Source organism: Harpia harpyja, chromosome 1, assembly GCF_026419915.1.
Source record: "Harpia harpyja isolate bHarHar1 chromosome 1, bHarHar1 primary haplotype, whole genome shotgun sequence".
In the NCBI taxonomy this organism is placed as follows: domain Eukaryota; kingdom Metazoa; phylum Chordata; class Aves; order Accipitriformes; family Accipitridae; genus Harpia; species Harpia harpyja.
The window spans coordinates 52809315-52834617 of record NC_068940.1 but is presented as its reverse complement, the minus strand read 5'-3'; the positions used below and the strand labels follow the sequence as shown (position 1 = coordinate 52834617).

Sequence of the window (25303 nt, the reverse complement as noted above, 5' to 3'; positions counted from 1 at the left end):
TCAGAGCAAGTCACAGAGTTTATTCATGTTGAATAATACCAATGCTTTTCTTCTGCTCCCATGGAGTTCAATTTTCAACATAAGCAGAAATGACAGAGCCTGGCACTAAAGTAAGCTGTAAAAATACCTAGCCTTAAAGATTTGACTCATTCTATAATATACTACCCAAGAAAAAGAAAGCATTGCCTAAAACTCTCCAAATACATAAACCAAAATATTGTTTTTTCATCAACACATTTTTGTTTTGAATTACTCACAATACTGCAATTCAACAAGACCTCTCTGTGGTTAGCAACAAACAAGTTACTGAGCAATCTACTCTCTTTCTATGTTTTAAGGCCTATATAATCATCACATTCGCCAATTTTGCAGTTGATAAATAGATAAATATGGTTACTTTAATTTTTAGCATGATATAAGCAATTTATATCTACTTCCTAGAAATAGGTTAAATATTATAAATGCAGAAATAAAATTACTTTCTTACCTACAACAGCTGAAAACTTTTTAAATTATCCACAAGATTAACAATTTATTTCATTTGTTTAAGTGTATCTTTAAGGCCAATTTCTAAAACTTGTTAAGCTATTTGGTTTATAGCTACATCTGGTGGAAGAAGATGGGATTGGTAAGGAGCTTACATAAACGCACATTAAAAAAGCCAGCTAGGATTAATTCTAAATCAACAGCTAAACTGCTTTTAACTGTTCCAGTTTGCAAATCTGGTTATTTCGTGTTCCTTCATCATACTCACAGCAATAAAAAGAAAAAGCCTTCTGACAAATGTGGACAAATATGGACGGACAGCTTAATCTTAATAAAAACAATCAACACACAAATCTAGCTTGGAAAGGAAAACAAAGTGTAAAAATTATGCTTGATATATCAGTTGTCTACAATGCACTGAAATTGTACATCAGTAGTAAAAAATCCCAGCAGAATACATGTTAAAGCAATTGATATATTATATATTATAATGACAGCAAGTATATGTTTGATGTATAGTACTTGCAGGTTCTGAGGAAATATCAGGGCCTACTGTATTAGCTGCATATAGTACATACAGACAGTAGGAGGTGAATTTCTGCCTCAAACCTTTATCGTCTGAGACTTCCAAATCCTGAAATATAGCCAATATGCAAACCTGATATTTAGTTAGAAAAAAAGGGATCAGGTATTTGCAGCAAGGCAAAAATTTGCATTGTCATAGGAAGCAGAGTTTCTTTTAAAATAGCAGCATGACATTTACGTCTACTGACCTTTGCAGTGCTACCATTTCATTTTCAATATAATGATAATGTAGAGCAGATGAAAAATAAATCAGGTATCATCTCATCAGAAAATAATTTTATGAAAAAAATGTTTTATCATTTAATAACAAAGCATACACAATCAGGGTTGGTTTTGCTCCCTTTCTTTTCTTGAATACTCACAGCATCTCCTTCCTTGTCTTCCTATTCAGCTTTCTTACTCTATTCTGTGGGAGATCTCACCCACCAGAAACTTTAATAAGAATTTTAATGATGATTCAGACTGGCCACACCAATCTCATACTTTCTCCTTCCTTCCTTCTTGTCATCTTCTTCCTCTCTTCTCCCTCTTTCCTTCCCTCCATCCTTTCCTCCCCCTTTCTTTCTCCATCCCTTTTCCCCCTCTGCTCTTCCCCCCTCTCCATTCCTTCCCTTCTCCTCCCCCCTCCTCTTTCCTTCCTACCCTCTCTTCCCTTCCTTTCTCTGCCCTCCTCCTTCTTCCCTCCCTAACTCTCTTCCTTCCCTTCTTTCCTTTTTTCCTCCACTCACTCCTAATTAACTTTTTCAAGTAAAAACTTCATCTTGCCTCATATAACATGTAGCACAGCTTTCTCCAGGAAAGACAACCCCACCATTCTTACTCATCTAGGGTAATTTCTATGACATTTCTTATATTCAATATCAACCTTATGTTCAATCTCACCAACAGATCCTCCTTAATTTTAAAGATCTTATCTATTACTTTTGTACAAATGGCCAAAATTCTCATCCTGTTTCATCACCTTCTCTTGACCAACTCCTCAGACTCTCAAACTAATTTCTTTCTACTCCAGTTTCTTCTTTGGTTGCCCAATGAGTCCAAATTATGCCCTGCAATTTGCAAGTTTTGTCCTATCTGCATGCATGCTTTTCACAGTTCCTTCTGCAAGTCCCCTCTTCCCCAGTACCTCATCCCACTATGACAAGTTTCAGCATATTCAATGATGACAGGACTTCAGCTGCTATACCCAGGCAAATTTCTGTTAGAACATGTGTGAACAGCACAAAGTTCAAAGTAGCTTTTTGTCATTCCAAAGGCTCAAGTAGTAGTGAAATTTGAGCAGATATTCACAAAATTGTCCAAATGCATACCCTTGGTACAAAAACTACTTTGCTGAAACTTCAAGTCCTTATTCTGAAGTATAAGGGATGGGCTGAGGTAGCACTGATATTCTCTCAGAGAGAATCTTTCCATCTTTTCTTATGTATGAGCAAATCAATTTCAGGCATCTAGAATAACCGAAGTATCTAGGCTGAAATTTGCCTGAAAAAATGCCCGAAGCAAATACACTGAAACTTATATGTTGAGTAAGTGATTAACACATACTCACAGATATGCCCTGTTGCATCTCTCCTAGCTCTGTGCTTTATGAGGCAAATTTGTTCTCAGGTTTTTCAGTGTTTGGAATACCTTTAGAACATTAATAAAAATTCTTGTACATTTGGGCCTCTTCCTGACTGAGTTGATGAGGCTTACCATTCAACAAATACAAAACATGAATATAGGTAATCATGCATTCCAATACAAAATATTTGATCATGACATAACTAAAAACTTCATGAAGCTGGTATCATGCAAACTTTACGTAATCAGACAAAACAGTCTTTCCACCTGTATATGTAAGGAGATACTTGTTTCTCGAGGGAGTCAGCAAAGGTAAGATTTGTTCAGTTAACCAACTGAATTTACCTAGAATTCCTGGCAGCTCCTGCACAATGTGATAGATGAGAAGATCCAGGCATTTTGACAGGTATTCACTGCCGCCTTGCTGCTCTTTTCCTGGCATAGTCTTTCTGCTGTCTCTTTCAATATACATCACGAGTCTACATTTAAGCAAGTGCAAAACGTTACCTCTCATAACAAAAAAATTACACTGTATCTCAAAAATACTACTGAACCAGACATTTCTAGTATCTGTGGTTACAATCAAGACAATACATTAGTTTTGGCTCTGTAATTTTCTTGAAATTTTAGACTTTCCCTTTCAAATAAGTAAATTTTAAAAATAACACAAAAGACCGAGTGAAGGAACAAGAGGAAAAAACCCTTAAGCTACTGTAAGCGCAACTCTACTAGTTTAAATTAATATATGATGCTAACATAAGGAGTGAATCCCTCTGCAGACTTAGACTAATTTTAAAATCCACTTTATTTTGAAATATATGACCAATATACACAATATGAGCAAAAGACTAAAGACATTCATTTTCAAGATTGCAAAAGCAAGAATAATTTAAGTCAATGTAACAAGAGATCAATCTTTCAGTCAAGAAAATTCATACTACAGTCTATCAAAATGTTAGCACTAGTTAGAATAACCATATTGAAAGAGGCAGAAGTCCAAACTAGCCTTACATACTTTCTCTAGAAATCTGGTGCTCAGAATTTCTGAAGACAAACTCAATGCTTACATTATAGAATCATAGAATCATAGAGTCATTTCGGTTGGAAAAGACCTTCAAGATCATCAAGTCCAACCATTAACCATGCCCCCTAAACCATGCCCTGGAGTACCCTGTCCACTCGCTTTTTGAATACCTCCAGGGATGGTGAATCAACCACTTCCCTGGGCAGCCCATTCCAATGTTTGACAACCCTCTCAGTAAAAAAATTTTTCCTAATATCTAACCTAAACCTCCCTTGCCTCAACTTGAGGCCATTTCCTCTTGTCCTATCTCCAGACACCTGACAGAAGAGACCAACACCCACCTCACTACAACCCCCTTTCAGGTAGTTGTAGAGAGCGATAAGGTCTCCCCTCAGCCGCCTCTTTTCTAGACTGAACAACCCCAGATCCCTCAGCTGCTCCTCATAAGACTTGTGCTCAAGGCCCCTCACCAACTTGGTTGCCCTTCTCTGGACACGCTCCAGCAGCTCAATGTCTTTCCTGTAGTGAGGGGCCCAAAACTGAACACAGTACTTGAGGTGCGGCCTCACCAGTGCCGAGTACAGGGGAACAACGACCTCCCTGCTCCTGCTGGCCACACTGTTCCTGATACAGGCCAGGATGCGATTGGCCTTCTTGGCCACCTGGGCACACTGCTGGCTCATATTCAGCCGGCTGTCAACCAGCACCCCCAGGTCTTTCTCTGCCGGGCAGCTTTCCAGCCACTCTTCCCCAAGCCTGTAGAGCTGCATGGGGTTGCCATGACCGAAGCGCAGGACCCGGCACTTGGCCTTGTTAAACTTCATACAATTGGCCTCGGCCCATCGATCCAGCCTGTCCAGATCTCTCTGTAGAGCCTCCCTACCCTCAAGCAGATCGACCCTGCCTCCCAACTTGGTGTCGTCTGCAAACTTGCTGAGGGTGCACTCAATCCCCTCATCCAAATCATCAATAAAGATATTAAACAGAACAGGGCCCAACACCGAGCCCTGGGGAACACCACTCGTGACCCGCCGCCAACTGGATTTCACCCCATTCACCACTACCCTCTGGGCTCGGCCATCCAGCCAGTTTTTCACCCAGTGAATAGTGCACTTATCCAGGCCACAAGACGCCAGCTTCTCAAGGAGTATGCCATGAGAGACAGTGTCAAAGGCCTTGCTGAAGTCTAGGAAAATAACATCGACAGCCTTTCCCTCATCCACTAGGCGGGTCACCTGGTCATAGAAGGAGATCAGGTTGGTCAAGCAGGACCTGCCTTTCGTAAACCCATGCTGACTGGGCCTGATCCCCCTCTTATCCTGGACTTGACATGTGAGTGCTTTCAAAACAAACCGTTCCATAATCTTTCCCGGTACCGAGGTCAGGCTGACAGGCCTGTAGTTCCCCGGATCCTCCCTCCGACCCTTCTTATAAATGGGAGTCACATTGGCAAGCCTCCAGTCCTCTGGGACCTCCCCTGTTGACCAGGAACGCTGATAGATGATAGAGAGTGGCTTGGAAAGGACCTCAGCCAGTTCCCTCAGTACTCTTGGATGGATCCCATCAGGTCCCATAGATTTGTGAGTGTCCAGATTGCGTAGCAGGTCCCTAACTAATTCCTCCTGGATTAAGGGGGGTATGTTATGCTCTTCATCCTTACCTTCCAGCTCATGGGGTGGAGTACCCTGAGGATGACTGGACTCGCTATTAAAGACTGAGGCAAAGAAGGCATTAAGTACCTCGGCCTTTTCCTCATCACTGGTTGCTACGTTCCCTTCTGTATCCATTAAAGGATAGATATTCTCCCTGGCATTCTTTTTACTCTTAACATATTTGTAAAAACATTTTTTGTTGTCCCTTACGATAGTGGCCAGATTTAGTTCTAGCTGAGCTTTCGCCTTTCTAATTTCCTCTCTGTATGATCTAACAAGATCCCTGTACTCCTCCCAAGTTGCCCGCCCTTTCCTCCAGAGATGATAAACTCTCCTTTTTTTCTTAAGTCCTAGCAAAAGCTCCCCATTCAGCCAGGCCGGTCGTTTTCCTCGGCGGTTTGACTTGCGGCACATGGGAATAGCCTGGTCCTGAGCCATTAAGATTTCCTTTTTAAAGAATGTCCATCCCTCCTGGACCCCTTTGCCCTTCAGGACCATCTCCCAAGGGACTCTCTCAACTAGTGCCTTGAAGAGGCCAAAGTTAGCCCTCCGGAAGTCCATAGTGGTGGTTTTGCTGACCACCTTCTTTGCCTCACCATGAATTGAAAATTCTACCATTTCATGGTCACTAAGCCCAAGACGGCCTCCAACCATCACACCTCCCACCAGTCCTTCCCTGTTCATAAACAACAGGTCTAGCAAGGCTCCTCCCCCAGTTGGCTCACCCACCAGCTGTGTCAAGAAGTTATCTTCCACACACTCCAGGAACCTCCTAGATTGTTTACTCACTGCTGTGTTGTATTTCCAGCAGATGTCTGGAAAGTTAAAGTCCCCCACAAGGACAAGGGCACATGATTCTGAGACTACTGCCAACCGCTTGTAGAACGATTCATCCGTCTCTTCAACCTGGTCAGGCGGTCTGTAACAGACTCCCAGCACAATATCTGTCTTATTGGCTTTCCCTCTCATCCTCACCCATAAGCACTCCACCTTGTCATCAGAATCGTGTAGCTCTGAACAGTCAAAACATTCCCTAACATAAAGAGCCACCCCACCACCTCTTCTACCTTGCCTGTCCCTTCTGAAGAGCTTGTAGCCATCCATTGCAGCACTCCAGTCATGGGAGTCATCCCACCATGTTTCCGTGATGGCGACTAAGTCATATCTATCCTGCTGCACAATGGCTTCCAGCTCCTCCTGTTTATCGCCCATGCTGCGTGCGTTGGCATAGATGCATTTGAGCTGGGTCATCGGATCCACCCCTAACATCGGCACGCTGCCCCCAGGCTCATCTCTGGTGCACCTAGTTTGATCCCTTACCCCCTTCGAACCTAGTTTAAAGCCCTTTCTATGAGTCCTGCCATCTCATGAGCAAGGATTCTCTTACCCCTTTGAGACAGCTGGACACCATCTGTCGCTAGCAAGCCCGGTGCTGTGTAAGTCTCCCCATGATCAAAAAACCCAAAATTCCACCTATGGCACCAGCCTCTGAGCCACGTATTGACCAGGTGTGTTTTCCTGTTCCTTTCAGTGTATTTCCCTGCCACTGAAGGGATTGAGGAAAACACTACCTGTGCTCCCGATCTTTCTACTAATCGTCCCAGTGCCCTGAAATCCCTTTTGATTGCCTTTGGATTCCTCTCTGCAATCTCATCACTGCCAACCTGCACAACCAGCAATGGGTAATAATCAGAGGTCCGAACCAGACCAGGGAGTTTCCTGGTAATGTCTTTAACCCGGGCCCCAGGGAGGCAGCAGACTTCCCGGTGCGATGGGTCAGGTCTGCATATCAGGCCCTCTGTCCCCCTTAAGAGGGAGTCGCCTACAACAATTACCCTCCTTTTTCTTTTTTCAGAGGATGTGAGAATGCGTGGGGATGCCCGACTGGGCTTAGGCACCTCCCTACATAGGGCTTCATCTACACCCTGATCTTCACTGGCCTGGTCCTCAAGTTCCAGAGCCCCATACCTGTTGAGTAGGGGCAACTGGGAAGGTGAGGGAGACCGGGAGCGGATTCGCCTGCCTCCCCGAGCAGGGACCTGTATCCATTCCCCTCCATCTCTTAGGTCCCCTCCTGCCTCGTGGCAGGAGGGCAGGGGAACCTCCGATTCTTGCGGAGCCTCCATCTGCTGCCCCTGCCTCAGGGATGGTAGGGTGTGGTGTGAGTGTGTGGTGTGTAGGGTGTGGGCCCACCAATCTATCTGCCTCTCACACTCCCTGATACTCCTCAACCTTTCCACTTCCTCCTTCAGCTCTACCACCAGGCTGAGCAAATCACTCACCTGGTCACACCTCACACAAGAGGTGTCCCCGCTGACCTCCATCATTTCTGATAGACTCAGGCACTCCCTGCAGCCAGAGACCTGGACAGCTGCATGTTTACATGGGACCTCTGTCTGCGTTGCCATATTTTTCCTAACAATGGCTTTCCCCCGAGTGGCAACCATACCTGGGTCTCCCTCTGGGCCGACACCCACCAGTTGAGCAGCCTGCTCGAGCTGGGAACAGGGGGGGCTGCGCCCTACCTGCACGAACTGCCTGCGCGAACTGCCGCGCCACGCCCTTTCTGACGCACCACGCCCTGATTGCCCGTCCTGTTCGCCGCGCTCCTGGTCGCTGGCGCTCCTCAGGGCCGTTCATTCTAACCAGTAAGTGCTGCGTAGCTATGCTGTTCTGCCGAATGACTTTTCTCATAGTAAACTATGGTAACTGATTTATTAGCCATTGGCTAACTTACAAGAGATTGCTTTAATAATACACCTGTAGCAAAATGCTTCAGGCAGTATTTTTAAATGCTCATTTGAATAGACAGAAGGGCCAGACTTCCCTTTAGGGGCATAATATTGACATCTTTGTTTCACATTCAAAATCCCTGGGGGTCCTGTGCAAAGAACCATCAGCCACTGGTGACTGAAATCCATGCTCTGGATTTTAAAAATGTACTTCAGTACTATTTTTTTTTTTAAATACCCTTCTTATAATCAACACTGTTTTATAGAAGTATGAAAATAACTTATTTAAACTGCCTTAGGTGTACATAACAAAACTGCAGGACTCACCAACACAAAATTTTACCCTAGGATGTGTGTATTTCCATCAAAAAGCCAATTTATTCAATGAAATAAAAACTATCTGTCGTGGTTTAACCCCAGCCAGCAACTAAGCACCACGCAGCCACTCACTCCCCCCCCACCCAGTGGGATGTGGGAGAAAATCGGGAAAAGAAGCAAAACCCGTGGGTTGAGATAAGAACGGTTTAATAGAACAGAAAAGAAGAAACTAATAATGATAATGATAACACTAATAAAATGACAACAGTAATAATAAAAGGATTGGAATGTACAAATGATGCGCAGTGCAATTGCTCACCATCCGCCGACCGACACCCAGCTAGTCCCCGAGTGGCGATTCCCCACCCCCACTTCCCAATTCCTATACTAGATGTGACGTCACATGGTATCGAATACCCCATTGGCCAGTTTGGGTCAGGTGCCCTGGCTCTGTCCTGTGCCAACTTCTTGTGCCCCTCCAGCTTTCTCGCTGGCTGGGCATGAGAAGCTGAAAAATCCTTGACATTAGTCTAAACACTACTGAGCAACAACTGAAGACATCAGTGTTATCAACATTCTTCACATACTGAACTCAAAACATAGCACCGTACCAGCTACTAGGAAGACAGTTAACTCTATCCCAGCTGAAACCAGGACACTACCTAAGAATGTATTTTACAGGATTAGGTCTCTAAACAATGCATGATTGCTATGGAATACTACAACTCACCTTTTCCTTGCTGAACTGTGCTACAAAGACAATCAAAAGACCCGTTCAGTAACTACCTCTCACCTCTGCAATAGCCTGGATGCAACACATTCAGCTGCACTTCCCAGAGACTATGGGGACATCTTTTATTTTTCTTGCAGTCTCTGGAAACTGTATTAAATTACAAGGAATTTTGATTTGTCTGGTAGAATATAACTACTTAAAAATCTGAGATTACACTTGAAATAGAATTTTCCTTAAAAAAAGCTTCAAGGTTTTTTAATATACAAAAATTGAATATTTTAAATTAAAATGGTGTAAAGCCCTCTAGCCTTTCCAGACAACCAAGTAATTTTTACTCAAAAACTGTTTAACTTCGAACAAAAATGACAAAAGATCAGAGTTTTCTTAAAGAAAAAAACCCATGCAAACACTTCCATGATTTAACAATCATCTGATTCTATATGGAAATATGTTTAGATCTGTTTAAGTTTTACTTAAAATAGGCTGAATAGACTTCAACATGAGTGGTTTTATTGCTGGGGGGAAAGGGGTTAATTTTTTAAAAGCATGTTCTATTAGTTAATCACTTTTGAGAAGCATACAAAGTATGTCCATTTATTCTGAGAGAGGAAAGTACAATGTTTACATAAACTCATCAGTTCTCTCTTTTTGTGTTAGTCCTTCCCATCACAAAATTATCGTAGAATGGTTTGGGTTGGAAGGGACCTTAAAGATCATCTAGTTCCAACCCCCCTGCGATGGGCAGGGATACCTTCCACTAGACCAGGTTGCTCAAAGCCGCATCCAACCTGGCCTTGAACACTTCCAGGGATAGGGCATCTACAACCTCTCTGGGCAACCTGTTCCAGTGCCTCACCACCATCACAGTGAAGAGCAGCTTCTAAATCTACCCTCTTTCAGTTTAAAGCCATTACCCCTTGTCCTATCACTACATGTCCTTGTAAATGTCCCTCTCCAGCTTTCTTGCAGGTTCCCTTTCAGTACTGGAAGGCTGCTATAAGGTGTCCCCAGAGCCTTCTCTTCTCCAGGCTGAACAACCCCAACTCTCTCAGCCTGTCTTCACAACAGAGGTGCTCCAGCCATCTGATCATCTTCATGGGCCTCCTCCAGAGTCGCTCCAACAGGTCCACGTCCTTCTTATGTTGGGGGCCCCAGAGCTGAACACAGTACTCCAGCTGGGGTCTCACAAGGGTGGAGTAGAGGGGGAGAATCACCTCCCTTGACCTGCTGGTCACAATTCTTTTGATGCAGCCCAGGATACAGTTGGCTTTCTGGGCTGCGAGCGCACATTGCCGGGTCATGTTATGCTTCTCATCAACCAACATCCCCAAGTCCTTCTCCACAGGGCCGCTCTCAATCCACTCATCGTCCAGCCTGTATTTGTGCTTGGGATTGCCCCGACCCACATGCAGGACCTTGCACTCAGCTTTGTTGAACTTCATGATGTTCACACAGGCCCACCTCTCAAGCCTGTCAAGGTCCCTCTGGATGGCATCCCTTCTTTCCAGCATGTCAACTGCACCACACAGCTTGGTGTCATCAGAAAATTTGCTGAGGGTGCACTCTATCCCACTGTCCATGTCACCAACAAAGATGTTAAACAGCGCTGGTCCCAATACTGACCTCTGAGGAATGCCAGTCATCACTGCTCTCCACTCAGACATCGAGCCATTGACCACAACTCTTTGAGTGCAACCATCCAGCCAATTCCTTATCCACCAAGTGGTCCATCCATCAAATCCATGTCTCTCCAATTTAGAGACAAGGATGTTGTGTGGGACAGTGTCAAACACTTTGCCCAAGTCCAGGTAGATGACGTCATTTGCTCTTACCTTACCCACCAAAGCTGTAACACTGTTGTAGAAGGCCACTAAATTTGTCAGGCATGATTTGCCCTTAGTGAAGCCATATTGGCTGTCACCAATCGCCTCCTTATTTTCCATGTGCTAGCATAGTTTCCAGGAGGATCTGCTCCATGATCTTGCCAGGCACAGAGGTGAGACTGACTGGCCTGTAGTTCCCTGGGTCTTCCTTTTTTCCCTTTTCAAAAATAGGGGCTATGTTTCCCCTTTTCCAGTCAGTGGGAACTTCCCCAGAATGCCACAACTTCTCAAATATGATGTATAGTGGCTTAGCCACTTCATTTGCCAGTTCCCTCAGGACCCACAGATGCATCTCATCAGATCCCATGGACTTGTGCACCTCCAGGTTCCTTAGATAGTCTTGAGCCTGATCTTCTCCTACAGTGGGCAGTTCCTCATTCTTCCAATCCCTGCCTTTACCTTCTGCAATTTGGGCGGCATGGCTGGAGCACTTGCTGGGGAAGACTGAGGCAAAAGTCATTGAGTACCTCAGCCTTCTCCACACACCAGGTAACCAGGTCTCCCATTTACTTCCAGAGAGGACCCACATTTTCCCTAGTCTTCCTTTTATCACCGACGTACCTGTAGAAGCTTTTCTGGTTGCCCTTGACATCCCTGGCCAGATTTAATTCTATCAGGGCTTTAGCTTTCCTAACCTGATCAGCAATTTCTCTGTATTCCTCCCAGGCTAGTGTCCTTGCTTCCACCCTCTGTAGGCTTCCTTTTTGTTTGAGTTTGTCCAGAAGCTCCTTGACAGAATTCTTCTGAAATTGTCTTTCACATAAAGATTTTCTAAAAATATGCACAACTGTTTTTTCCCCAATAGTACTGTTCAGCTAAACATTGTCTTGAGAAAATTGTACACATCCATATATAGGCAGGAAAGCATTAGTATCTCTATTTTTGTTTGACAAATTCCTCAGTCATATGTAGAACAATTCATCAGTTACTTTTATTCCCTGAAGAATCTCAGTGTTCTCTCTAATGGGCAAAACTAGGCCTATGGAAACACATTTATTCAATTCATATGATGCACATGTTTGTCTTGCACTCAACAATACATGAAAAAAATACGTATGTGTTACTATAAGTAAGTTAAATATGATGAGGAATAAACTGCTGTCTATGAAGCCAGGTTTGATTTTTTTAAAATTTCTTCAAGTCCCTATATTGCATGATATGGCCATCAGTGAGCTTTTACACAAAAAAAACAACCCAAGTTTTCTCAGAAAAGATGTGAAGAGTAGAGCAAAAAAGGGAGAATTTGCAGAGAGTTAACAGCCCTGAGTAGTAGGAATGGGAATGAGATCTACTACTTAAAAAGAAAAAGAACTGTTCATTTATAAAGATGATAAACATGAAAAAAGAGAAGATTTAGTCAAAATTCAGAAAATTGAGCAGAGACATGGTAGGACATGTTCTTCAAATATACAGAAATCACTGTAAAATGAAAGAGACTACATTGTTTTCTGTGCTAACCTGTAGAATTGAAATTTCAATGAGAAAACAACAAGAATTTTTGAGTGTTAGGAATAGCTAACAATTAGAACAGCTGTCAAAAAGAGGTCATGGAATACCCACCAATTTCCACCAGTCATTAAAAAATATTTCTCAAGCATAACAGACCTTGACCTGGATCAGAAGGGTAGACTCTGCAACCTCTCAAGGCCTCTTTAAAAACTGTTTTCTAAAATTCATTCATTCTCTTCTCTCAGTAACATTTACCCTCAACATACTTAAAATCAGCTTTAGATATCAGTAAGGTTCGGCTACAACTTTACCAGCGTCTCAACAGGGGGAAAAATGCATGCGGCTGCCAGATGACTGAGACTAAAACCAGGAGGTCTCTCACTAGCAGTCTTCTCCCTTCAGTTCACTAAGTTCACAGAGAATGAGAGACCTCCAAGAAACTAAAGAATGTCTTGCATGCTCTGAGGACATATACAGTCCATTTACCCCAACAATTCAAGGACCTGTTTTTAGTCAACCTCTGCTAACAGAAAAGGATGAAGATTTTTAAAGGATGTTTAATATATATTGTTTATTTTACAGAGATTCAACACTGGATGGCAGAACATGATAACAAGAAGGGTGAATCCCTATTTCTCCCCTTCTGCACTTTTTTTTTTCAGTTTCATACAGGCTTGCTGGGTTTTTTTTCCTGAAATCACTGACTTCTGTAATTGTTCCCTCCTGCCTTCCATTTCCATGTTTTCCCATTTAACTGAGCACCAAACTTTCCTGTTCTTTTTCTCACTATTTTTCTAGGCCAATCTTAGGTGTGTAAGGCCAACAGGCTATGCTAAATGTGAGATTGTAATAGGTCTCCAGGTTAAGCTTTTCCTTTGAGGGCATATACAAGATGGCAGGTGGAGACAGATAACAGAGAAAGATTCTACTCAGAAGTTATGCTTTTGTGCATAGTTAGGCTTTTGCAGACTGTGAAAGTCTGTCAGGAATACTACCCTGTCTTTCCATAAGTGTCTATCTCTGCAGACAGTAGAAAAGAGTTTTAAATAAATTCTTTAGGGAGGAAGTTCAATCTCCAGGGCAGTCTCTATTCACCTAGGAAATTCTCTGAAACCATTTAGATCCAGAAAGAACAATTCAGTGAGACTAATCGGAAATTACTACTAGTTCAGAAAAGGGTGAAATTATAAGTCTCAACAAAACTTCAGGTTGTATACCTCCACTCATTAACAGGTAGCCTGCCTCTGCAAATCATGGAGAAAACAAGGAGACCAGAAAACTCAGGGTGATTAGCAAAATAAATTAATTTGCATATTGTAAGCAAACAAGTGCTATTTCAGCCTGAAAGGTCTCATATCTTCTCTAGCTGTATCATATGTGGAAGAACAAAAGGTATGGAATGGACTACCATGAGACAGGTAGAAAAAAGAATAACAGGTGAGTTGTATCAATGTTGTGTGAGAAAAAACTCACTTCAAAATTACATTTGATATTACATATAAATGCTTTTCATCCACACAACTCAAAATCTCAAAGTACTTCGGAAATTCCTAGTGGAACTTCCCCAGTGACATCCATTGTCAAGTTCTTGAATTACACACTCCCACCACAACTAATTTCATAATTTAAAAATATGCTATGACAGATTCAGAGAATTTGGCTTAAAAACCAAAATCTCTACAAAGGTATGTATAATTTGGATTACTAAACCAAAACTAAACAAAAGCCTTTTCTAATGCCAAACTGAACAAGATTTAACTTGAAGCAGTTGAGATATATGCAGTGTTGCCATGAAACAATTATTACTGTTTTATTATCTGCATCATATCCTTTAACAGATGCATACTGAAAAATTGCCTTGTATTGATTATCTTTATCATAAACAGATTTTCTAATCTAAAGCAATATAAATCCTGTTACAGGCATTAGCTGCAACTGCTAAAGACAATAAGTAAAATTGCTAAAGACAATATGTAAAAACTATGCACATTTTACTACATACTCTTTGTATTTCTCAAATCAAACACCTTCATAAAGAGAATTTGAGTATATCAAACATTTTCAATAGTTATCCAACTGATTACTGCTTATTGTACCAGCAATTTTGAATTTATGAGTCTTAATTTTGAAGTAAGTTTTCTGTCACAGAACTGGAGACATTTAACTAAAATACTCCAACAGAAATTCAACAGTATAAGCCTAAGAATATCCACTATCTCTACTGGACTCAAAATTCTTCCAGAGTTCAGGGTATTATGAAAGTAGCTGTCTCCACATATAATGGGTCATTTCTCCTCCCTCATCCTACTGTAGCCATTTTACTTTCTGGATGTAAGAGAAAGGTTTTAGTCTACATGTTCTATCCTGTCAAAAGACACACTGTTCACTGAAGACAATTATGAAGTAAACATAACTAATTTAAAAAAAAAGGTTTATCAATTCAATAAAGTTGCTATAAGCTTGCCTATTGTTTTACCTAATGTGTTATATTACGTATTGGTCCCTAATCAGCTCGCTCTGGAGCATCACACTAAAACAGCAGCATAAAGCCAAAATTCACAATACAAAATAACATACCAAATTCACAACACATTCTCTTCAGAAAGGCTGCTCATTGGAAAGCATTATAAAAAAAGAGATCAAATTGTTGATCAAAATTGTTAAAGTTCTTCTTCACAAAATACCTCAGGCAGTGTTTCTGGTTTGTGTGGCAGGGTTTTGGTAGTGGGGGAGGGGCCGCAGGGGTGGCTCCTGTGAGAAGCTGCTAGAAGCTTCCCCGGCTCCAAGTAGGACCCGCCGCTGGCCAAGGCCGAGCCCATCAGCGCCTCTGGGAGAACAGATTTAAGAGGGGAAACCTGTAGCAGGGGAGGAGCTGGGAATGTGAGAGAAACCCCTGAGCAGACAGCAAGGTCAGTGAAGAAGGAGGGGGAGAAGGGGCGCTGGAGGAGGTGAAAGGACCCATGCTGGAGCTGTTCATGAAGGACTGCAGCCTGTGGGAGGGACCCCACACTAGGGAAGTTCATGGAGGACTGTCTTCCATGGGAGGGACCCCACGCTGGAGCAGGGGACGAGTGAGGAGTCCTCCCCCTGAGGAGGAAGGAGTGGCAGAGACAAGGTGTGGCGAACTGTCCCCAACCCCCTTTCCCTGTCCCCCTGCACCGCTGGGGGTGACGAGATGGAGAAAATCGGGAGTGGAGTTAAGCCAGGAAGGAGGGAGGGGTGGGGGGAAGGTGTTCTAAGGTTTGGTTTTACTTCTCATTATCCTGATTTGATTGGTAACAAATTAAATTGATTTGGTTTTTTTTCCCCAAGTCGAGTCTGGTTTTTGCCCATGACCATAACTGGTGAGTGATCCCTCCCTGTCCTTGTCTCAACCCACGAGCTTTTTATATTTTCTGAGCGAGCGGCCTTGTGGTGCTTTGTTGCCAGCTGAACTTAAACCATGACAGGTATAAATAAATAAATAGTAACTGTCAGTACAGGACTTCTGTCAGACATCTCTCCAAACACACAGCTCAGTCCTATGTGCTATAACAAGCATATGAATAGCAGCAGCCATTAAAAATGTAACCATTTAAAAAGTCACTTACAAATCATTAGAGACATTCTACAGTAACCAGAACACATCACCTGATAAAACATTTCTGGAAGTATAGAAAGATACACATGAAAAAGAAACTTGGCTTCAGTACTTACTCTCTATGACCTACAAAAATTGGGGTATCTACAGATTTGTATGTGAGTGGAGGGGTATATAATGTTAGCACCCCACAAGATGTCCTGTCACAATGGCTTCATGGTGTAACTCACCTGCTCCTTCCAATCCAGCCTTCAGCTCCAATGCTTAATTCTTCTCAAACATCAATATAAGATCTAAAGTTTTACTTGCTGTAAATGTAGTTAGATTTACAGCTACCCACAAGCCTCATCCTAAATCCCACATAAAATTCTTCCATATTACTTCTCCAATCACCCCCAAAACATGGTGACAATTTACATTCTAACAGAATCTAATTTCCTCGTCTGATATGGGATTGGTTTTATGCCATCAGAAGACAAAAATTAAAATAACTATTCCACTGTGAGACAAATATAATTTTAGAGCAGCCATTTCTTGCAAGGTATTTTAAAACATAGAAACAAAATATTTCATGTAAAAGTCACAGGAATTCAGTGGTCATTATATAAATCACTCCAACAACATGTATAGCCAAGAAATACTGTTTTACCTTGCATGTGCCTACCCTGAAAAGACTATGGATTATACCACACCCCAAGACGAGGAAGGCACATGACAGACCTTCTTATTTTGCTTTCCCACCAGAGCAACAACTCACCGTTGCAGTATTTGTTTTGCCCTACCCGAAGCAAAATCTGCTGCTTCCTAATGCTCACTGGGACTATAAGTTGCTTTAAAAGACAGACTCTCCCTGTAAGACAGTGTTTCCCCTTGTGTGTAATCATCACCTAATGACCCCAGACAAAAGAGAATACTCTTTTCTTGATATTCTTATGAACAAAAGGTTTCATATTACACAGAAAATAGTTCACTCCTATAACACTGGCTCAGAAACACCACACATTTTAAAGTATTTCAGGTACGGCTTTGAAAATAAACATTACATCTCTACTTATTTTCCATTATCACCTTACCTTGCTTGACAACTGAGTAGCAACATCTCCCTGTTATTAATTAAAACTTGTAGCAGGACCAGAAAGGCTTTTGCTCGAATAAAAGTTGAAGGACTTTCAAGTAAATGAGTAATTGTAGTCACAAAATCCTTGGTGGAATTAAACACAAATATGTTAATACTATTTTATGGAAAAAGGTTACTTGCATTGTATTTTAACACTATATACATTTAAAATTTGCTCATTTTCATGCGCATTCGGTATTAGTAAGGTACTTTTCATGTCACTTATAGCAAAAAAAAAACCCCAAACCAACCCTCCATAAAACACTACTAAATAAATTCTCTCCAAGATAGACTGGCCCAGTGCAAAGCTGCTTTATACATCTTCTCAAGAGCTGTAACAAGTAAACACTGTCTAATGTACTATGTCCAAAATGGTACAAAATGAGATACAAAATACAATAGAACTTACATTTTAAAATGTCTTACCGTAAGGATAAACATAGGATATTTTAATATATTTCCTTTAAAAGAAGACTGATTATCAGAATACATAAATATTTCAGCATAAATATGATTAAACATTTACCTATTAATTCCCTTATATGCAGGAAGATTAAAAACAACACATTTGTTGGATACAATCATGTCTACATCAGACCCTAATTTATGCAACAGATGCTCCAAATAGATAGCAAGACTGTTTCTACCTTCTCTGATTGTTCTTATCTAAACTAAATTTATTTGGGGTTCATAAAGTGAAGAACACCTTTTCAAGGAACAACCCTAATTAGGACTTGGAAAGAAAGAAAAACGATAAACTGCAAGCAGTAAGGAGCCATGACTTTCCTAATCCACTGACCATTTTCCATTCCTATGATAAAGTCAATTTATAAGATGCTAAGATCCTTGCTAACTCTCTCCTTCCCATAAATCCAAACGAAAGAATAATTTTAAAAGTTTAACAAGGATAGTGAGAAATGAAGAATAACCACAAAATATTTCCCTTCAAAAGTTTAACAATGGTTAACTGACTGGATTCTGAAATCACAGCTTGCTTCTTTTTCTCTTTCTCTCTATTTTGCCCTGTATATTGAAAGGATTTTTTTCTCTAGTTTCTGGAATGTGGCCTGACATGTGGAAAGATGTGAGATTCATGTGTACTGCCTTAGCCTCCAAAGGAATAAAGCTGAGAATCAGTGGAAGGAAAAAAAGAGATCTCATATTATGAATAACTGAATTAGGTATTATGAGTTGTAAAAAGGATAAGATGAGGATCATTTATGCTCTGTCCAACGATATGTTGTAACTCCTGAGGAACCAAAGGAGAAAAAAGAAAAAGAATTTAAATAAAAAAGACAAAAAAACATAGGGAGTATGCTCTACCTTCGAGGAATAAAAATACCTGCTATCCATCTGTATTCTTCTACAAAGACCAGTTGGGCTATTTGGTAAAAAAACCAAAAACAAAAACAAAAAAAACCCCAATCCATCTTCAAAGATGATCTTGCTGGCAGCAGTGATGGTATTTTTGGATGGGCTCTTGATCAGAATGCCTTGTTCTGAAAATACAAATGCCACTTCAAATCTCCCTCTCTCAAAAAAACCCCAACCCTAAAAAAGTCAGAATTAAAAACTGAGCCAGAATTTACAAACTGAATCAATTGGCTCTATCCAAGAATGAGACTAAGCACAAATGGCCTCATCAACAGAAACTACCTTCAAACGTTTGAGCTGGATTCTCAAGGGAGTGACACTACAGGATAAAGAGGTGCATAGTGTATGCCTGCATGTTGTGTACAAAGTTTAAAATCCTGCTGTGTGACACACATTTAACATACCAAGTATTATTCAAATTCTGTCTTTTGCCGACAGAATAACTGAACAGCAACTTCGTTGTCATAAAACTGAAAAACAACACTGAATGTAATTTATTAGAGCCAGTCTTTGCAACAATTAAATATACCTCTTTACAGAGGCTGGAAAAAGAAGAGGAGTGTGAGAACTGGCCAACAAACCACCGGATTTTGGTCTGGTACCATTTTAACACTGTCTTCAAAAGCAGTCAGCATAGACAGTAACTGCAGAAATCCCAGAAAAAACAAACTGCCATTAATTATTCTAGAACTGTTTTGCTGTATTTCTGTCATTTATTTCACAAATAGAAGAGTTCCTCAATCTTGTGGTTAATAAGCATAAGCTGTGTAAAGTTTCCTGCTTTAAACACTTCAACAGCTAGTGGAACATGCTCAACTTGTAGCTCCTCCAGCATGAAAGTTCCTCCAGCAGTAAAGTTCTTAAATTACAATCTACTACAAGCAAAGGTTGAAATTTTAATAAAGTGGAGTTTTGTGGGGTTTGGGGCTTTTTTTATGAAATTACTCAAAACAACCAAAAAAAGTTTTGATGTTAAGAAACCCTACAAAGCCTCAGACTTAGTGAAAGAGTATATATAATGCAACACTGCCTGCTAACATAAATGGACTTGATAGACTAAGCACAGGGACACCATGACAAAGACACATGCAACCGCAAGCCAAAGCACATCTGGCTATTTTTAACCCTCATGCTCTGGAAATCAAGAATATTTCAATGCTACATGTAGGGGTTACCATGGGTTAAGACAATAATGTCAATTAAAATCAGTTACATCAGACTTATCTGGGAATGTTCTAATAATCTGTCTTAAGAAATAAATGTGACATTTTGGAATTTGCTTTTCTCGCTGGTCTGAGGACTGCAGAACAGCAAGTGAAGCTCATCTTTGCTGACCTGCAGAACTCAATACAACAGAAGAGCCGAAAATTGCTGAAATACCTCCTAATACATTATTAATTGTTTCACCATTATATTGTTCTTCCCTCCCCTGCAACTGTTTGATGTATCCATGGAGACTCTGCAGGGTAAGGACACTCTTTTCATTGCAAGTGAACACACTGTTGACTGCAACAAGATCATGATTTTACATTGGATACTCTTAGTAATACTGTAAAGCAAGTTTAAAACAAATCACAAAAAGCAATGATGTTTCCAATTGGCTACACAAGGGGAAAACAGTTAGACCACTATTTCACTATACAAGAACTGAAGTTGCAATAGCAATCATTTGTTGTATTGTTGTGTATTTTCAAATTCCCTTTCTATGCGTTGCAAATGCCTCCATATAAGTTAAAAGTTACAAAGATTTTGTTAAAGACATTCATATCTTTTTATTAATTCATACTGATATTGACAAAACCATCAACATCAGAGGTAGCTACTTGTCCACATTCAGGTAAAAGACAAAGAACTGAAAAAAGTAACTGAAATATAAGGACAATGTTTATAATGCATTTATAATGCTTTTTTTTCAGTGCCATAATTGGATATCACCAAGATAAAAAGAGACTACGGCCAATGGTGTAGGGAAGCAAAGAAACAATGCAGTTGTGACAATGTATTGCTGTAACTACATGAATAATTTTACTTATTAGCACTTGAGAAAAAACAAACAAATAAAAACCACCACACCCCATTATCTGACCTCTGGAAGAACCTAACTGCATTCAAAAAGTTATATGACTGGTTTTCACTCATTCGAAGGTGAATCTTGACAGCCGGATGAAAGTAATTAGCAATGTTTTTTTTATCTACTGCTATAGTGTGTCAAAGATCTTTGAGTTCTTTCTCCACACTTTATTTTAAAACATCATTTCAGCTTTTTTTGTTTCCAGGACAAGACATTAAAATAGAAAGGCTCTGTATCAGAGAGGGACAAAAACCAGTCCCTTTTAGCTATTGTAGTTCTCTGAAGATTTATACTAGTGTAGATGACCACAGAACTGCATTTCTCCTTTGTCTTCTGGCTTTTATTTTATAACTGGTTTTATCACTATTCTTGAAGGGAGTAGAAAACAAGGGCAGCCTTAAGTCTTGTAAGCTAAAGGAGTTTCCAGATAACATGTACAAAACTAAATGATCTCCATCTTGAATTTATATCTTTAAGCATCTTCTAATATGTTGGTCTGCAGCTGTATTAAAAAGATAGTCAAAACGTCATCACTACCTTCTGCATAACACTGAGGTCCTTCTGCCTCTTAAGCTATAGTGTACAAGAATTCTACAGAAGGCAAAATACTTTGTAAGCCAACACTACCCACTTGTTTTTTCTTTTCCCTTCTCTCATTAAGGTAGACTTGGGTCTCATGCTCACGGAATATTGAAAAGTGCATGGATTATTAAATTCAGTTTTCAGCAATAAAATATTATTACTCCGTGTAATGTGATAGTACCTGGCAGTTCAATTCAGGAGCAGGATTATATTTTTAGATCCTATTCAAGAAAAATAGAAATCTAGTTTCTGCTTCCAAAATCCTACAATCTAATTTGAGCAAAATTGACATTCTGTGAGATACAGATTTATCTGAGCTGTAAGGCAGATACAATTACCAAATGTGGGCATATGCAGTAGAACTACACCCACTTTACCAGTTTTTAAAGTACCATGATTTTTCAGTTACAGCTTTGGGTACTACTCCCAATTCTATCATTAGTTTGATATATGCTGTTAAAAGAATGTCTATATTTGTCTACATTTCAATTTTCTAATCTGCAAAATTGCAACACGTGCTCACAAAACACCTATGACAATTCATTAATGATTAAGCAGCAATTGTAAACCCACAAAGTTTCAGCCATTACTGTACTGCGTGCCAACAAAATACTTTCTATTCTCCTATAACTAGTTGGAGACCTTCAGAGTTTAATATTTTTATAATGTCAAAAATTTGATTAAAATGGTTCATAAGAACTGCAGTATCAGAAAGGGAGTCCTTTTAGCAATATAAGTCCTATATAAAGAAGAAATTCTTCACAGAACACCTCATGCTGTAGCCATATGCTTGTTACACATTGCATTCTTTTGCTGAATGTTCAAGTGAATATTTTTTGAACATACTTCTCTGACTATACCACCAACTCACAGTAATATGCATTATTAGAAACTGCGACATTACCGGACAATTTGCCACCTGTTAGTACTGTTGTAGTGGAATCTGTGGAAAGCTTAAGGCCAGCTGACATGCGTTTACAAAAACACATTGGCAATTATGACAAGGCACAAAAATGACTTTTAGGAAGAGAATGAGTGATTTCAGGCTGCAAAAAGAGATGGGTGGTAAACAATAGATTCTTTTTTAATTTAACATTGTTAAAACTATGTGTAGAGAAACCAAATTAGTCTCTCTCAACTAAAGCGTAATAGATTGTTATAGTCAAGATGACTGTCAGTTTACAGCATACATTACAACAGAGTATCTGATGAAAACACAAGCTAGAGTTCCTATTTGCTTTGTGATTTTTATCCTTTCCAAGCAGAAGAGGATTACTTTTGTTTATGAATTGTGCAGACTTACTGCCAAAAAAATAAACATGATTTCTCTAAACACGGAATAATTTGGTGATCAAAATAGAAAACTTTTAATCACCTCTTCCAAAAATTGTATTAGACATAAATCAGAACTAGTAGTTTTATTCAGTGACACTAAAAAGAAAACCCGAAGTTATTAAAATGCTAATTTCTGCAAGACATTTCACTTACAAATTGGCCTAAGGTCCTTAAAGAGAGCATAAATACAGCTTTAGATTCAATCAGGACACTCATTATTTTCTCTTTTAAACGTCTAAGAGAGCTATGTCAAATAACTGTCCTCATGCATTCCTTATTGTTTTTCCTTAGGGCCATTATCAGTTATGGTCAGGCTAAAGAGTTTTCTGAATTGATTGAATTCTAGCTGCAGAAGCAATTTATATACCCGTTAGTACCATCTCTTGAAGATCTGTGAGATAGAAAGAAAAACTATACACTGTATTTAGATCTTAAGCAAATAAAAATATAAACACATTCCTCATTTCCTGCTGTTCAGATATGTGTCACTGAGTTAAGCATTTTGAAAACACAGAAACACTACCAGAGCCAACTTTAAGTTTCCATTAGTGAAATTCTATGCCAGTGAATAATATTAATCTGAAATCAAACCTTTTCTTGAATCAGCCTCTGTAGATGAATCCCACATGACAACATTGCCAAAAACATGGTGAGCATGTACTGCTGAATTCTGCATATTCCATTTGCCAAGGAATTTAGTACGGCTGTTAATCCCACTTTTTCAATGACACTCTGGAAAGCATTAGGTGAGTAACGAGTAATTCTGCATAAAGCCTACAAAAGTGAAAACACACCATTGTTATTTAATGGGATTATTATCTCAAGAAAAATAATGGAGAATAAAAACAGGTGGTGACTTTTGCAATAGTTTAGGAATACAGAGAATTCATATTAGAGGAAGAGGCTACTTATTTTCAGAGACCTGGAATTCTTCTAAATGTATTGCTATACACTGCATGCAGCTGAAACTGAAATATTTGGTACATCAACATCAGTCACATTACTCTCTCCCTCTAGAGAACAATAATGGTGGAGCGGCATAGTCCGTGCTTGAGTCTTTTATCAGCACAGAATGTAGGTAACGTCAGATAACACTGTACTAGAAAGAAGCACAGGTAGCAGAAAATACAGAGATGGCACACACCACAGAAATTCTGGTCACCCACAAAAGTGGGCATCTTTCTTCTCTCTCTGCTCATGGGCCATAATCTGATATGTACTAGTTCACTATCTGAAGTGGATCTTTAGATCTAGATACTACTTGAGATCTAGATACTTGTTAAAGACCAGTATTTAGTATAGTAAACATGCAAACTATTCTCCAAATGGTTAATTTACAAGTATCAGTGATTAAAACAATTCTAACAGAAAATGCAGACACTGACTGTGCTCTAGTGAAGTGAGCACAAATCTGTTCCATGTATACTAACTTAGCTGTTTCCTAACAAGCATTACCAAGTGACCTCCAGGGTAGATTCATCTCCAAGTCAACACAGCTTTTCCTTTTGATACCTCTGGAAATGCAACCTTCAAGATACTGTAACTGCTTTTGTTCTCTCCAAATAAAGAAAATATGACTCTTTAGACATTTAAAATTCCACTTTCTTTAGCTTCTCAGGATAGGAAAACATTATGTCAATTATTTGAGTCATGTGAAAGTCTGAAGTGGTTTTAGGGAAAAACTTGGAAGGCGACTTTCTTCTGTAAAAGTAGGAAATATTACCACTTCTTCGTTCTCTTCAGACCAGCTATATTTAGAAATTCCTGGTTACTTGGTGTGCATTAAATAGTGAGGTCTCATTTAAGAGAAACTATACGCAATTACACCCACAGAATACTATCATCAGAGAAAAAATTTCCATGTAAGAACCTCAGAAACAGCCCAGTTCCCCAGTGTCCTTAGAAACATTACTCAAAACACACACACACACAAAAAAGGCATAAAAGACAATAAATCAAGAACTTACGGTTTTTAAACAGACATTTTATTGATGTTGTTCATCTACTCTGCTCCTGTTCTTCCTTGTCCTTTCTGGTCCAGGAACCAATATCGATTGCAGCCTTTTGTTTTTCTTCTCGCCCCTTACCCCCCCTCCCCCCTTTTAAAACACAGACACTCAATCTCAGTTTCTTAGTACAGCATGTTCTGTTTCCCCAAGGATACAATCCAGCCCTTCATCTCTAGTCCGAGTTCTCAAAGTGAGTGGGCAGGAGGTACACGCATTCACTAACCATATCCTCAAGGGTCATATTACCAGTGAACTGCTGGGACCTGGGGACAGACTGTGTCAAAGCAACACGGAGCTAACATGGTATGCTGTTGTGGTGTATGCAGACTTGCTAATGCCTTAGCTTTCTGCTGCAGACCTCGTCAAACAGGGGTGACCATAGCCACAGGCCATAAAATGACCTCCAGGCAAATCTGGTAGGAAAGACATGGCTGTCTTCTAAGGTCATACTGCAGCTTTGGAGACAGCAGGAAAGCTCCAGTCCACCAACAGCCAAAGGGAGAAGCTTTAAACTCCCATTAGCTTGTATGTCACAGGGCGCTCTGCTGTATGAGTGAAACCAACACCTCTGCAGAAAAGCAGAAGATAGAGTTTAATGAAGGATACAAGACAGAGTATCCTAAATCACTTCAGCAGATCCAGTATCTGGAGAGAACAGATAGAGCTAGGTCAAAATGTGGTGGAGCAGGAACTGGGAACCAATGATAAGAGGTAAGAGTAGAGCTCACACCATCATCTCCCAGCAGCGGTCTTGGAACAGGAAATGATCACAGTGAGAGGAAAGCATTGGCAGAGCCTCTCCTGGAATTG

The 25303-nt window shown here is 40.3% G+C and overlaps 1 protein-coding gene across 4 annotated transcripts in view; it reads right to left on the bottom strand.

The window, feature by feature from the left end:
• The window catches only part of ULK4 (unc-51 like kinase 4), a 267671-nt gene that overhangs the window by 172370 nt on the left and 69998 nt on the right, over positions 1–25303 (bottom strand). For all 4 annotated transcript variants that reach the window (XM_052794377.1, XM_052794405.1, XM_052794385.1 and 1 more), the window contains 3 exons: positions 23076–23258; positions 17079–17206; positions 2980–3113 (listed from right to left, as the gene is read on the bottom strand). In XM_052794377.1, the coding sequence (XP_052650337.1) occupies positions 2980–3113; positions 17079–17206; positions 23076–23258 (445 nt within the window). The remainder of the gene's footprint in view (positions 1–2979; positions 3114–17078; positions 17207–23075; positions 23259–25303) is intronic.